The 14155-nt window shown below is 43.4% G+C and overlaps 1 protein-coding gene across 3 annotated transcripts in view; it reads left to right on the forward strand.

The window, feature by feature from the left end:
- COBL (cordon-bleu WH2 repeat protein) overlaps positions 1-14155 on the forward strand; it is a 308687-nt gene that overhangs the window by 274283 nt on the left and 20249 nt on the right. For all 3 annotated transcript variants that reach the window (XM_032758027.2, XM_032758029.2, XM_032758028.2), the window contains one exon: positions 6640-6949. In XM_032758027.2, coding sequence (XP_032613918.1) covers positions 6640-6949 — 310 coding nt within the window. The remainder of the gene's footprint in view (positions 1-6639; positions 6950-14155) is intronic.

A 14155-nucleotide genomic window follows, 5' to 3' on the forward strand; every position in this document is an offset into this window, starting at 1 on the left:
GAGAAAAACAGCAGCTGTTTATTACATGTTTTTAAAAGAACAGCAGTTGGAACACAGCTCTGTGTTACAGCGGAATAACTTGGAATTTTCTCTGCCCAGGGATTCTAATAGGCACATTAAGATTCTAGGACTAGAGTTTGGTTCAGATAGTGAAGAAATAGGAGCTGACTGATACCAAGAATACATCAATTGACTCTTAAGAGAATCCAGGTCTAATTTTAGATCCATAAATGTTTTTCAAACCTTCATTATCTTGCCTTCGTGAAAAGATAAAAATGTGTATGTGTATACAGTAGTGCTCTGGACTCAACTGATTACCTTCATCATGCAGTGTCTTTGAGGAGCCCAGGTCTATGGGATTTTTGACAAGAACATTAATATAAAATGTTATTAAATAGTGGCCATCAAACTAAAGAGGCTGTGATTTTGATAAGGAATGAACAGGCAAACTTCACTTGGAGGAAACTGTGCCTAGGGAATCAATTAGAGAAAAAGAGGGGAACAAAGTTTGAGGTGCCTACTCAGAGCAGAATCTATATAATGCTGGTGGCAGAGGGTCTCTCAAAGGTGAATCCTAAACCCAGCCTCTCCAAACCGTGCCTCCTGAACATTTGCACACCTGTGTGTGCACACAGACACTAGGGATTCCAGCCACTCAACAGTATTTGATGTTTCCCATGCAGCCTGGCGTTTCTCTGCTTTTTCCCATCTTTTGACCCAACTGTCCTCTACCTGCCAAAATCATGCTTGTGTTCAGACGCAGTCCAATGGTCGCTTTCCTGTGTCCTCTAATTAGAATGAGTGACCCCACTTCTGTATTCCTGTGGTATTGTCCATGAATCCCACCATCGCAACTCTTAAATTGACTGAAATGCATTGTGTACATTGGTGGGTTTAAACTGGGTACACGTTCTTCTGGGAGAACCAGGACTTTCCAAGGGAATCCACTTCCAAATGTTATACCTCCACATGTATTCGTTCCTGGAATTCATGTGCCTGAGAACTCACCCATGACCAGCATCATTCCAAGTCTTTTTCCCCAATGCCAGTTTTATAGATGCCCTCCTTCTCCTTCATAAAAGACAGACATACCCCTCACCCATCAGGAATCTCACTGGGGCACACTTTCCTGAGATGGACAAACCTTATTCCTGATCTCAAACAAAAGAACAAATGGAAATATTGGTATAAGATCAAGCAGATAAATAACTTTAATGAGTTGGTGGCGAATCTTTTTGAACATCAGGTGGTTTCCCAATTTTTCTTTCCAACCAAATTGACAAAAGATCTAAATGAGTTGTCAGATTATAGATCATTAAGCATAATTTTTCTGACAGATTAATTAAGTGATTTTTGATATATATTAGAGGAAAAGTTTTAAAAACCTAATGGAATGATGTAACCATAACAAAAGTCCCTTAATTTACCTTCGTATGTGACAAGCTTTGCCTAGTGCTTATATCTATAAGATGAAAAATAGACTTGAATTTATGCCAAACCCTGCCTCATGCTAGCAATAAGTAATCCAGTCATTTTTAAGGAATTAATTGAAAAAGCCTCACTCACTTATGAAATGCATTTCCAAATCATATTTTACCTTTTTGCTTAAGAAATGTCAAAGTTTCTAAGAACATTTATGTAATTTTGGTTGGCTGTTTTCTATTAGCACAAGGATAACAATATAAAAATGAATTTAATACAGCTCGCTTATGGTGAGGGGAAATAAAAATCACATTTTAACTTAGATACATATTTTATACAAAGAGGCTTGATGAATAAAAAAAATCTCAAGCATAAAGTACATTCAATTAGGATGAGATTCTGTTAGGTAGTGAAATGAAAATAAGTTCAAGGAAGAAGAGACATGCTCTAAAACTCTGCCTGTTAAAGGAACTCATTTACTCATTTTTACGTGGAGGGGCCTGGGCATGAAAATACTATGATATCCAGATTCCTTTGTTTATATTTTTAAATAGCATAACATTTATTTGTAAAATATTAATATTTATAACAATTAAAATGTACATCTGTTGCAGCCAACTGAACTCGTGATGGAAATTTTCAGACGTCAATGAAAAATGGAAGGAGATGCATGATTGTTCAAAATTATTTGGAGGGATATGCCAAAAAATTATTTTTATTTATTTATTTATTTATTTATTTATTTATTTATTTATTTTTGAGTCTTGGTCTGTCGCCCAGGCTGGAGTGCAGTGGTGCGATCTCAGCTCACTGCAGCCTCCGCCTCTCAGGTTCAAGCGATTCTCTGCCTCAGCTTCCCGAGTAGCTGGGATTACAGGTGTGCACCACCACACCTGGCTAATTTTTGTATTTTAGTAGAGACAAGGTTTTGCCATGTTGGCCAGGCTGGTCTCGAACTCCTGGCCTCAAGTGATCCACCCACCTCAGCCTCCCAAAGTGCTGGGATTACAGGTGTGAGCCACTGCACCTCGCCCCCCAAAATTATTGAAATGCTTTATATCAGTTTGTATCACTAGTTCAGAAGCACTTTACTTTGTAATTTTTCCCTTTCTTCCAAGCGCCTGGAACATAGAGAACAAAGTCAACGCAGGTTACGGTGAAGTACAGCATTGCTTGTTGGTTGTGAGTGGCCTGTGGAACCCAGAGGCAGTAGTGTGAGGTGGCGAGGTAGCTTTTCTTTCATTGAAACATTTTCTCTGGGCCATATAAATTTGGTGAAACTGGCTTTTGAGAAATCCTCTTTCTTAATGAACCACAAAAAAGCAATATCATAGGACACAAGATCTTTAATTTGCATTTAATAAAACAATAAAATGAATCCATTCCAAAATTACTTGAAAGATACTTATATTTAGTGATGGAATTATCTTTGCTGACTCTGTAAAAGAAAAACTAGTACCAAACAGAATAATTGTGTACAACTTGAGGAACTAGTAGCCCTAAGTTAGCATCTTCTTCTTTATACTTGAGCTGAAGAATTTACCAAAGCTCATTCAGAGATACGTAATGGCCTCTGAACCATGGGATTATATAATTTAGGTGGAGGACAATAGAAGGGTTAATATCCCTTACTCAGGCTCTGTGGCTATTCATTTAGAAGAGAATTAAATCATGAACTTATATTAGGCTTCTGCTAAAGACAAAGTTAGTGTGTTTTTTTCACATTTGCAAAAATCCTGCGGTAATAACTTTTTAGTTCAAAAAGATTGTTCATGCCTTAAGAGAATAGCAAAGTTGCCAGTGCATTAATTAACTCAAAAATAATGACTTACCCTCTCAGGGAAGACAGAATATAGCAGAAAGGACAAAGCCAATGTTGTATTCCTTTTAAAGTTTCCTAATTAGTCACTGGTCAGTTGTAAAAATGAGTGTTTACATCCTATATTTTGATTTGGCATTTCAAAGACTGTTAACAGTTCTACTCTAGAACGGATTTTAGACTCCATCAGAACCAACTGCTTATTTTACAGAGAGGGGAAAGGGGATTGTTCAGAGTGCAATTTGGGCTTTTAATTCAGCCCTCCTGCTGCCCCTGGGTTTCAGGCTGGGGTCCCTGGATCGCTGGCTCTAGGGAAGCCCCTCAGGGGCTGGACAGAGGGTGGGAAATGGGACACACACAGGATCTGGAGGACAGGACCTGGGCCCCCAACCTCGATGCAGCCCAAGCAGCTCCACGTTTTCCTTTTATGTTCTGAGTTTCCGTTTAGCATTGATGAAGAAAAAAAAAGTCTCCTGCACCATTATCTCATTCAGAAATTGTCAAAACATGTTACAGTTCATGGGGTTAATAATCGGAACCAGCTGAAGGAATAAAAGAGATGTGGGGTGGGGGCAGGATGAGTGAGATGGGCATGTCTGATTCCAAACAAAAGATGCCCAGGACAGAGCAGACCTCGGAAAGGAGGGATCAGAAATTGCCTGAAAACTCACACCAATACAGGTTGGGGCTTCACAGGAATATCTGCCCTTCTCTTCAGATCTGTGCTGTCTCTGACAGCTCACCAGGAAGCTTCTCCAGAAAGTTCCCCACTCAGCCTCCATCACCCTCCTCAAAGCCTTTGCAGGTGCTCCCCCTTGGCCACAGCCTGCCCCACCCTATACTCCGAGCAGGTGCCGGCATCACTGTGGGCAGATCTGCCCAGTCTTTCCTGGTCGGGTCCCACCCCTTTGGCAGAAGGCCTTGCATCCATGTTCCCTCTCCTCCCAGCATTTAGACAGTTGCCTTTTCAATTCCTGTGCCACTCTTCTCCCTAGATGCAGATAAACCTCCTGAGAGCAGGGCCCCCCCACCTGCTTCTGCACCAATGGCACGAATGGTGTCACAGAGCTGTGGCCAGGCCACACGGGCCATGGGAAGATTATCCACATGGAGAGCAGGAGGGCTGGCCTGGGCAAAAGGGGAGCTCTGGTAATAGCACTCGCATTAGTCATTTTGTAAATGGTTTAACACGTGTGTGCACCAAATATGTGACCTCTCACTCCATGTTGATTTAAGGCTTTGCAGGTGGCTTAATTTAGACCACAGGCTCTCAACTTTTTTTTATTGCCTCAGAACTTCTGAGGAATATATATGTATCACCCGACAAGCATTCCTGATCTTATAACTGGTTAGAGAAGGGGTGGAGGTGGGTTAGAGTCCCTCTGCCCTACGATGTGTTCTGTGCCTCCAGAGGGCATGTACCAGGTGCTCTGAGGGCCCCCTCCAAGGGGCCTGGCAGCAGATGGCCAGTGGGGGCACATTTGTTAAGGTCACTTCACGCCTGAGCGATAATCCCTGGAGAGGGAAGAGGGTAAGCCAGGCTAAACCAGCATTTGTGTGGCCCCTACTGTGTGCCACCACCTCGCTCAGTCCAGCCTGCCACACTCTGCCTGTGGTAGCACACCAAGAGTTGGTGTGACCATACAGCATTGTCATTCTTTGTGTACGTGTCTGTCCCTTCAGAAGCTGTGAGTGCCAGAGAGCCCACATGTTTGGATTGGAAATATGTGTCCCCCAGGCCCTGTGACAGGGCCATTCACATTCAGGCACCCATTTAGCAACAGGGACCCTGTGGGCAGCAGCATTACCTTACTCTGCCAGGGTGTGAATCCAGGTCTCTGTGACCTGAGAGTTGTGCTCTTGTCACACTTTTTATATACAACATAGACAGAAAAAACATGCTGGTTTTATTGTTCAGTGATGGCGGCAAAAGGAAAGGCAAGAGAGGGGTGATGGGAAACAGGGAGCTACTGCGACATTTCTTCTCAATATTTGTCTTGAATTAAGAGTCTGGCCACAAAAGCTGGGAGCAAACTAGAAGAGCGAGGTCGCAGCAGACCAGCATCACTGCATTCAGCATATCTCCTCGTGCGTTTATGCTGCTCTAAACTATTCCTTTTTTTCGTTCTATTCCTTACCTTGGAGCTCTTTAGTGAAATGTATATTCTTTAAACTGTTGTTCTTTCGTTTGTTTTATTGTTTGGAATCTCAAATAAACCATCACCTGATGGGATTTTCTTTTGGTTTTGTTGATGATAAGTTGTTAGTCTCCTGTCCAGTTAAAATGTTGGTGATGTTGAGTGCAATTGTGATGTCACTTCACTCTCAGTGAATGATTTTGTGGAGTGAGCACTCCTAGAGGAGTCTTAATTCACTTTGGGCATCCAGTGACTATTTAGGGGAAGAATGACTTTAAAACAAAATACACTGGGACTGCAACAAAACACAGTCCTTGTTTCCTGGACTGTTATAAATAGTGCTTAGATCATATGTCCTGAAGTGTCTTGAAGTTTAAAATCTATTTTTCTTAAAAAACAATAACAACTCTAATATACATCTGGGCTAGAGTTGTGTGTTTTTGTCCTTCAAATTTCATCTCTATGCATAGAGCCTTCTGTGATTTTAGAGAATTTAGAAGCTCAGTAAGAGAAAAATAATGACCTCCCATTACTTACACTTAATGTATTGCTATCTACAAATAGCTAGGTAGTTGTGCAGAATAGCCATAGTGCTACCAATCATTAGTATTAATGCTGACAGAACTTGGCTTGGAGAGCAAGTTGCCACTCTGTGCATCTCACCAAACTGCTGCAGCAAATCACATTTAGTGCATAGGAGCCAGGTAACCTCAACCACAGAAACTGGCCTCACATGTAAAAATTAAGGGAGAGCCAAAAGCTGGGGAGTAGGGCCGTGACTCTTCCAGGCCAGATTTCAAATATGAAATACACATCAGATGTTTCCAGACTGATATTTATGTCTGTTTATTTATATTTCCAAAAACTGTAATTGTTTTTAATGTTTTTCTAAAGATCTCACATTAAACAAGTTCCATTAAACCAAAGGTCGGACTAGAAACAATTGTATTCAACATGTCATTAGTTTGAATTTTTAAATGTGCTTGCCCATAGCCATACAGAGGAGACCAATGTAAAAGGCTAATTAATCAAATACTGATTTTTGCGGGACAGTTTTGCTCTCAGTCTTACACAGATGACTCCCTGTGAGTTAAAATGTTTCAGGAGTATTCAGCAGTATTTGATTGAGGGCCTTCCTTTATTTTGAGCACCCTGAATCCCAAATTTTAGAGTGGGGCTGACAGACTGATGTCACACTTGTTAGGCAGTATGGACACCAGAGTGGTTTGGGCTGACCTGTCCTTGCCTTGTCTTGTCCAGTAAGCCTGCCCCTGGGGTCTGGCAGCCACTGCAGCCCGGATGGAGCCCTGCAGGTGCTATCAGAGGCAGAGGAGACTGTGTCAGTTGGCAGCTGTTTTGCATCGGAGGACACGACCGAGGACTCAGGAGTGATGAGTTCCCCCTCAGACATCGTCTCTCTGGACTCGCAGCAGGACAGCATGAAATACAAAGACAAGTGGGCCACAGACCAGGAAGACTGCAGTGACCAGGACCTCGCTGGAACCCCAGACCTGGGTCCCCAGAAGAGCCCCTTGTGGGAGAAGAATGGCTCTGAGAGCTCACATCTGAGGTGAGTCATGGGAAGGATGGGTGGGTACGGAAGTCACAGCCACATCTGTGTCTCTAAAGAGGGTCTTTTGTCACGGGATCCAACACGTGCTATCACAACCTGCTCTGCACCAGGGGCCCCGACCCTGATTCACAGCAGCTGCTGTCAGGCGTGTCTCTGTGCTGTCTATACATCTGCAGTAACTTACAAAGACTGTGTAAGAGTGGCTTGTTTGCTTTGGCACCATACCCTTAAGTATATTTTTCTACTCAATATTATGTTTGTAAGATTTATCCATGATGATATCTGTGTTGTTCATTCATTTATTTACCCGTTTTCCTGATAACGAACACTTAGATTGTTCTAGTTTTTCAGGGCTAGAAACAATGAACAAAAAACATATGTCTCTATTTACATGTAGAGACTTTTCTAGAAGAGGAAAGTGACAGGAAAGAGACTCATCTTCAGCTTTACGGGATACCTGAAATGCTTATGCAGTTGGCAGGCCCCCCAGTGTCTGCAAGGTCCCCTTGTTGCACACCAATGCCCGTAATTAAGATTAGTAGACATCTTGAGCTTTGCCAGCGTGTAGGCGTCAGATGGCATCTCATGTAGCTTTCATTTACAGTTCTCTGATTAAAAAGGATGAGCATCTTTTCATATATTCATTAGCAATTTGGGTCTTATATTGTATTAATTGCCTTTTCATAGCCTTTGCCCTTTTAAAAAACATGCTATGTTTGGCCTGGCATGGTGGCTCATGCCCGTAATCCCAACATTTTGAGAAACTGAAACAGGAGGATTGCTTGAGCCCAGGAGTTCAAGACCAGCATGGTCAATATAGTGAGACCTTTTCTCTACAAAAAAATTTAAAAATTAGCTGAGCGTGGTAGCATGTGCCTGTAGTCCCAGCTACTCTGGAGGCTGAGATGGGAGGATCGCTTGAGCCCAGGAGGTGAAGGTTGCAGTGAGTTGAGATTGTACCACTACACTCCAGCCTGGGCAATAGAGCAAGACTCTGTCTCAAAAAAAATTGAATTAAATTAAACATTGTTGTGCTTACTTTTTTTGATTATTAAATTCTCCTTTGTCAGTTGTTTACACATGGAACATTTCTAAGCCTGTGGCTTGAACTTAATTATGTTTTCTTTTCTTGTACAATGATTGTCTTTGCTTTTTAATATTATTTAATTTTTCCTGTTTCTCTCAGATGTATATAATCTTTGCCTATTTAAGAGATCCTTCCCGTACCCCAAGAGACTAAAGATAGTCTGAATTTCTTGTAAAACTGCTTTCTCACATTTGAGCCCTCTTGTACCTGGGGTTTATTTTTGGGTGTGATATGAAGAAGGATCTGTTTTTTCCCACTGATTCCTGTCCCCACTATGGTCAGACATCAAGTGTCCATGTGCACATTGTTCTGTTCCAACGCTCTTTTTGTAGCACTGGTGTATTTGTCCATCTCTGTACCAACACCACACTGTCAGGATTCCTTTCTTTATTATATAGAAAGGCATGTTGATTCTCTTCAGCCCGCCAATGTTTTTCATCTTTTAGATAAGTGTAAGAACTCATCAAATAAATATTATGGAAATGTTAACAGAAATAACGTAAAATGGGCTGGGTGCAGTGGCTCAAGCCTATAATCCCAGCACTTTGGGAGGCTCAGGTGGATCACCTGAGGTCAGGAGTTCAAGACCTGCCTGGCCAACATGGTGAAACCTCATCTCTACTAAAAATACAAAAATTGGCTGGGTGTGGTGGCGCTTGCCTGTAGTCCCAGCTACTTGGGAGGCTGAGGCAAGAGAATCACTTGAACCCTGGAGGCAGAGGTTGCAGTAAGCTGAGATCGCGCCATTGCACTCCTGCCTGGGTGACAGAGTGAGACTCTGTTTCAAAAAAAAAAAAAAAAAAAGAAAGAAATAAGGTAAAATGATTTAAAGAAATAGTTCATAAGCCAGTCACCAAAATGAATGAATGCTTTTATAATATATTTTTCAGGTTTTGTTCCAACCCTATTCATATGAACACACAAATCTGTATCTGGTTAGTGTAATTGTCTTATCAATAATACTTTATATTTCTTTGTACCTAACAGTTTGTCATGAGCACTTCCCCATGTTGTTGTAAACACTTCCTAATAACGTTAAAGTATAGCTCTTCAATTCTAAGGATGACTCCAAGACCAAGTTTATATTTCATCAGAAAGGAAATTTGAAGGCAGCAATTGGTTCCTTCCTGCCTACCCCACACAAGATGCATTTTGATGAGGTTGGCCTGTGTTGTTTACGTCTGTGAGAACAGAGGAAAATTATGGCATTTTTCCTTTTAGTCATTTAACATAAAGAGAAATCACTTTCTACTGTAATCTCCACGTCTGTTCTGCAGTTTGCATGGAGATTGCACAGGTTTGCATTCCACATCTGAAACTAATCAGACATGCGTTACTCTGCACCCTGAGGGATGCTGCGCATAGGACTCATTGTTTGCTTTGCTGGTGCTGACCATTGATGTAAAATCTTGCTGATTTCTATCCAAATAATGAGGGTTAATATGGACTATGGCCACAGCCAGAATAATCATTGAGTCTTTGGAACCTGATGCTTTATGCAAACAGGGAACATGGCATGTTTTCCTGCCCTCATCTCTGGGGTGCCACTGAATTTGAGAGTACTGTGGTGGGAAGGGAGGGAGTTTGGGAACCTGATAGACCTACCATGGAATCTCACCACCACTAACTAGCTGTTTGGCCTTTAAGCGTCCACTTAATTTTGCCAAACATTACCTTTTGATCATACACAGTGCAGATATGCCACCTATCTATCAGAGTTGTCATGAGCCTGGGAAAAGCCCAGCACAGATGATACCATGCATGTTGCATATATAACAAGTAGTACCCATTGTCAGAACTACTGCCCTTAGTTTAGGAAATGGGGGCACCATGAATTGCCCTGGACAATCACTTTCCTTCACTGGGATGTGATCAGCTCATCAGTCAGATGAGGATGAAGGTGCTCTTTGAGCCCCTCAGCCCTGTCTGTGATGCTGAGTTATTTGCCAAAGAGTTGGGATTGACTCTGTCCTTGCATGGAATTACTATAGTTGTGTGTGTGTGTGTGTGTGTGTGTGTGTGTGTGTGTGTGTGTGTTTGAGGGGAGAGGGGATTTCATAGAATGAATCTAGTTTTTTGGGCACCATTTTGAGGTTTTTTTTTTTTTTACAGGAATTATCTCAACTGACAAATTAGACATATTCAGAGATTTCAGCATGGTATATCACATTTTTTCCCAAATATATGATTTTTATAAATTTCAGGATTACTTTAAAGCAGTGCCTCCCATGCAATGCAGGGGTTGCAAATATGGATGCTTTAGGGGCAAGGCAGGGGTTAGGCAAGGTTGAGGGAGGCTCAGCAGTGAGAGATCACAGGCAGTGTGGAAAACACATGCTTTCTCTAAAGAGAGCAGCCCTGCTCCCTCTGTCCAACTGTCACCCTGTGGGTTACAGACCTAGTGTGGCCAGTTTTTGAAGAGAAGCCAGAAATCTAGATTTTTATGTGATGTCTCCCAAATTGTAAATGTTGGCAACCAATTCCGGCACTCGGGGAAACGGAACACATATGCAAGCTGGATGTGGCCTGTTCCCAGACTTACACCCTCCTGAGGACTGAAGGCTGCATCGATTGTTCCACTTCTCTTTGGGAGAAACAAGATTACCTTGCTTGCCTATTTGCCAACTTTGGAATACAGTTGCAGCTACTCAGGTATTCCCTGTGCTATATTGCTTGAAAAATATTGATTCACACATAATGTTGGGAATGTAGAGAGAATCTGCCTCTTTTGAAGAAAATAGTGTGTTCCAGGGACAGGCTTGGCATTCACATCTGGAGTGAACCCTGTCGAAAGCCTAGGCAGAACAGGGGTGGTAAAGGCAGGGCTGGCAGGGAGCTGCCCAGGCAGCAGAACTCAGGTGTGACCCGATGGAGCAGGATGGTCGGGTGGTCACGATCTCTGCAGTGAGGACCCATGCCTGGGGGCTGACAACCCAGACTCAAGGTGAACTCGTGAGAGCTCAGAACCCACCACTGTTCATAGGGATGTGGCCCTAACCTTGGCCACTTGCACAGAAGAACCCTATAAGAACAATAAACAGCAGCATCCATGTTCAGACTCTGGTGGTCGAGAGAAACAATAGCAAAGAGGAGGTTTTCTGACAGGCAGTGTGAGCAAAAGCCTGGCAGAGCGTCCCTAGTTGGCACCTCAAGCTCCTCTTTCATTGTGCCCCTGAAACACATACCCAACACCACCTTGATCAAGAGGAGGCTGTCCAGAGAGGGCATGACCACCGTTCCTGGTGCCCTGTGCCTGGTCCCTGAGCCCAGCCTCCTGGCCCTACCCTGGATGACCCACCATACATGGTTTCCACAACTCATCCTGAGCTGCCCATTTGTGCTCCCAGAACCCGTGTTCGTCTTACATGGTAAACGACAAAGATGTAGGACCTGGCTGTGACATGAGCGCTCTCCATCCCCTCTGAATGCCAGGCCTTAGGGGCTCAGGCAAAGCAGAAGTCACCCTCTGTCTGGCTGGCAAGGCCCGGCCTCTAGGCTGAGAGTGGAGTTGGATAGGTTGTGAAGCTGTCCCTGATAGTCCCAGACATCTTCAGCTTGCAGAAAGTCTCTGCAGTAGTCCCAGTCATCAGGAAAATGAGGATTGCTCATGGCTTATCAACTTGGCCAAGGTGGTGTCTTCTGTTGCTACCCCTCTGTTACTTGGGTATTCACTAAACACGGTTTGGGAACAGCCTTAAGACCCTTCATCATCTGGAAAGACCCAAGTGTGTAAGGTCCACATCGCTATGTTCTAGTTTTCTTAGCTATTTCTCCTTTCTCTGCACCCTATGAAAGTCAGTCATCTAGACTCCTTTGGCTAGGGATGCCTGGGTTCACACATTGACAAACTGGAGGCAAACACCATTTCCTCAAGAGCTCTGCCACCTGTCCAAGGAGAGAGCCATGTTGGGCTGGCCGCAGCTAAAAACTGTCCTGGCCCAGTGTCATCTTCACTCCCTGGGTTGTGTGCAGTTGTATGTAGAGGCTCGACTGGCCTCACTGCTGCTGCAGCACCTGCTTCATACATGGCAGCATTGGTGGGCTACATTCAGTGTCCTTGGAGCCAAGGCATTAAATTGAAGAGTCTCAAGAATACCATGCTTCTAAGATGAGCAAGTGTGAATGCTTGGTAATAATTGGAATATGTTGCACGTTGGGCTCACACCTGTACTCCCAGCACCTTGAGAGGCCGAGGCAGGTGGATCACCTAAGGTCAGGAGTTCAAGACCAGCCTGGCCAATGTGGTGAAACCCCATCTCTACTAAAATTACAAAACATAGCCAGGCGTGCTGGGGGGCGCCTGTAATCCCAGCTACTAGGGAGGCTGAGGCAGGAGAATAACTTGAACCCAGGAGGCAGAGGTTGCAGTGAGCCGAGATCACACCACTGCACTCCAGCCTGGGTGACAAGAGCAAAACTCCATCTCAAAAAATAATAATAATTATTGGAATATGTTGTATGTGCTGCTGCAATTTGAAAAGGATATGTTTTTCATCAAGTCATTTGATTGTATCCGGTTATAATTTTTCACTGCAAAATAAATCTCAGTTGAAATTTGACCTTGTAAAGGGAACATCAGACTCCCAGAGTCGTCCTCTCAACAGTACAGCCAGTGAAGAAACTTCTAAGGAAGAGCTCAGCCCAAGAGCCGAACAGGAATAATAGAAATGTACATGTGGTGGTTGCATTTCATCCTGGGGACACCTGGGCATGGCCCTCAGGGAAGGTCTCGTGTGCCTCACACACAGCTCTGCCCTGGACTACATGGACTCACAGACTCTTCCGACAGGCATCTGTCCCTTACATATGACCCCAGCCAATGCTCCTAATACTTAAAGAGTCACTTAATGTGAAGATTGAAGAGTCTGCATTTAGACTGCTTAGGGAGGGAACTGCCCATAGCTGGCGGTGGTGTGCCCAGTGACTTCACTTCTTGGTTCAATTTCCTGGTCAGTAAAATTGAGATGTGCACTACCTCCCCCTTACAATAGTGCCTGATACATTGCTAGCCTTCAACAATTGGCATTGTTGAAGACTACCATTATTGAGACTAGCCTGGCCAACAGGGCGAAACCCCGTCTCTACTAAAAATACAAAAATTAGCATGGTGGCATGTGCTTGTAATCCCAGCTACTCAGGAGGCTGAGGCAGGAGAATCACCGGAACCCAGGAGGGGAAGGATGCAGTGAGCCAAGATCGTACCACTGCACTGCAGCCTGGGTGACAGAGTGAGACTCTGTCTAAAAAAAAAAAAAAAAAAGCATAGTATTTGCACATAATCTATGCACTCTTATATAGTCATGAGCTGCATACTCACCTTTCAGTCAACAATGAAGCTTCAAGGTTCTTGGTGGTGCCAAATGTTTCTAAATGCTCGTGTGTCACAAAGTTTCTGCAGTCACCAGGTTTCAGAGGTTGGCTGGTGTGATCTGGGTCCCTCTGCACCTCTCACTGCAGGCCCTCAGTCCCATAAGTCTCCTCCTCTGGTGTTATTGTTGCTGGTATTGTTATGTACAACTGACTGAGGAAGGGGAGAAATTTGATTTGTTAGGTAATCTTTGTAACTTGTATCTAGCTCTGATCATCTTCCTCTTTATAATGTGTTTGAAAAAAATAGACACATATATATGTGTGCATGCATATATGTGCATGTATGTGTATATATATGTGTGTATATATATGAGAGAGAGAAAGACAGAGAGAGAGAGATGGATGGGGAAGTAGAGGAGACTGTTATCTCCTCCTACCTGCAGGGAAGGAACAGTAGAACTAGCACTGATTATAAACTCTTGAATTCTGAAAGCAACCTTGCTATAATCAGGCAGTATCTAACTGTGTATAATTATTGTGAAAATCTGAGTTCTAGGGTTCCTTTTGGGAACATCAATTCCACAGGAATGCTGTGAGGAGTAAAAGAGAGATTGAATAAGTGGGTGTCAGGCTTTTTCTTTTTTAACAGTAAGGCCAAACTGGAATCATATGCAGAGCCACCAAAGGTAGAGAGCGTAGCTTCTCCAGTTGAAGGAGCCTCCCTGGAGTGCCCGATGTCCCATTTCAGCCTGGCAGCCTGTACATTCCTTCTCAGCCCCCACTTGTTGGTGCATGCTGGGGATGAT

This window comes from Hylobates moloch, unplaced genomic scaffold (assembly GCF_009828535.3).
Source record: "Hylobates moloch isolate HMO894 unplaced genomic scaffold, HMol_V3 SCAFFOLD_1, whole genome shotgun sequence".
NCBI classification, from domain to species: Eukaryota; Metazoa; Chordata; class Mammalia; order Primates; family Hylobatidae; genus Hylobates; species Hylobates moloch.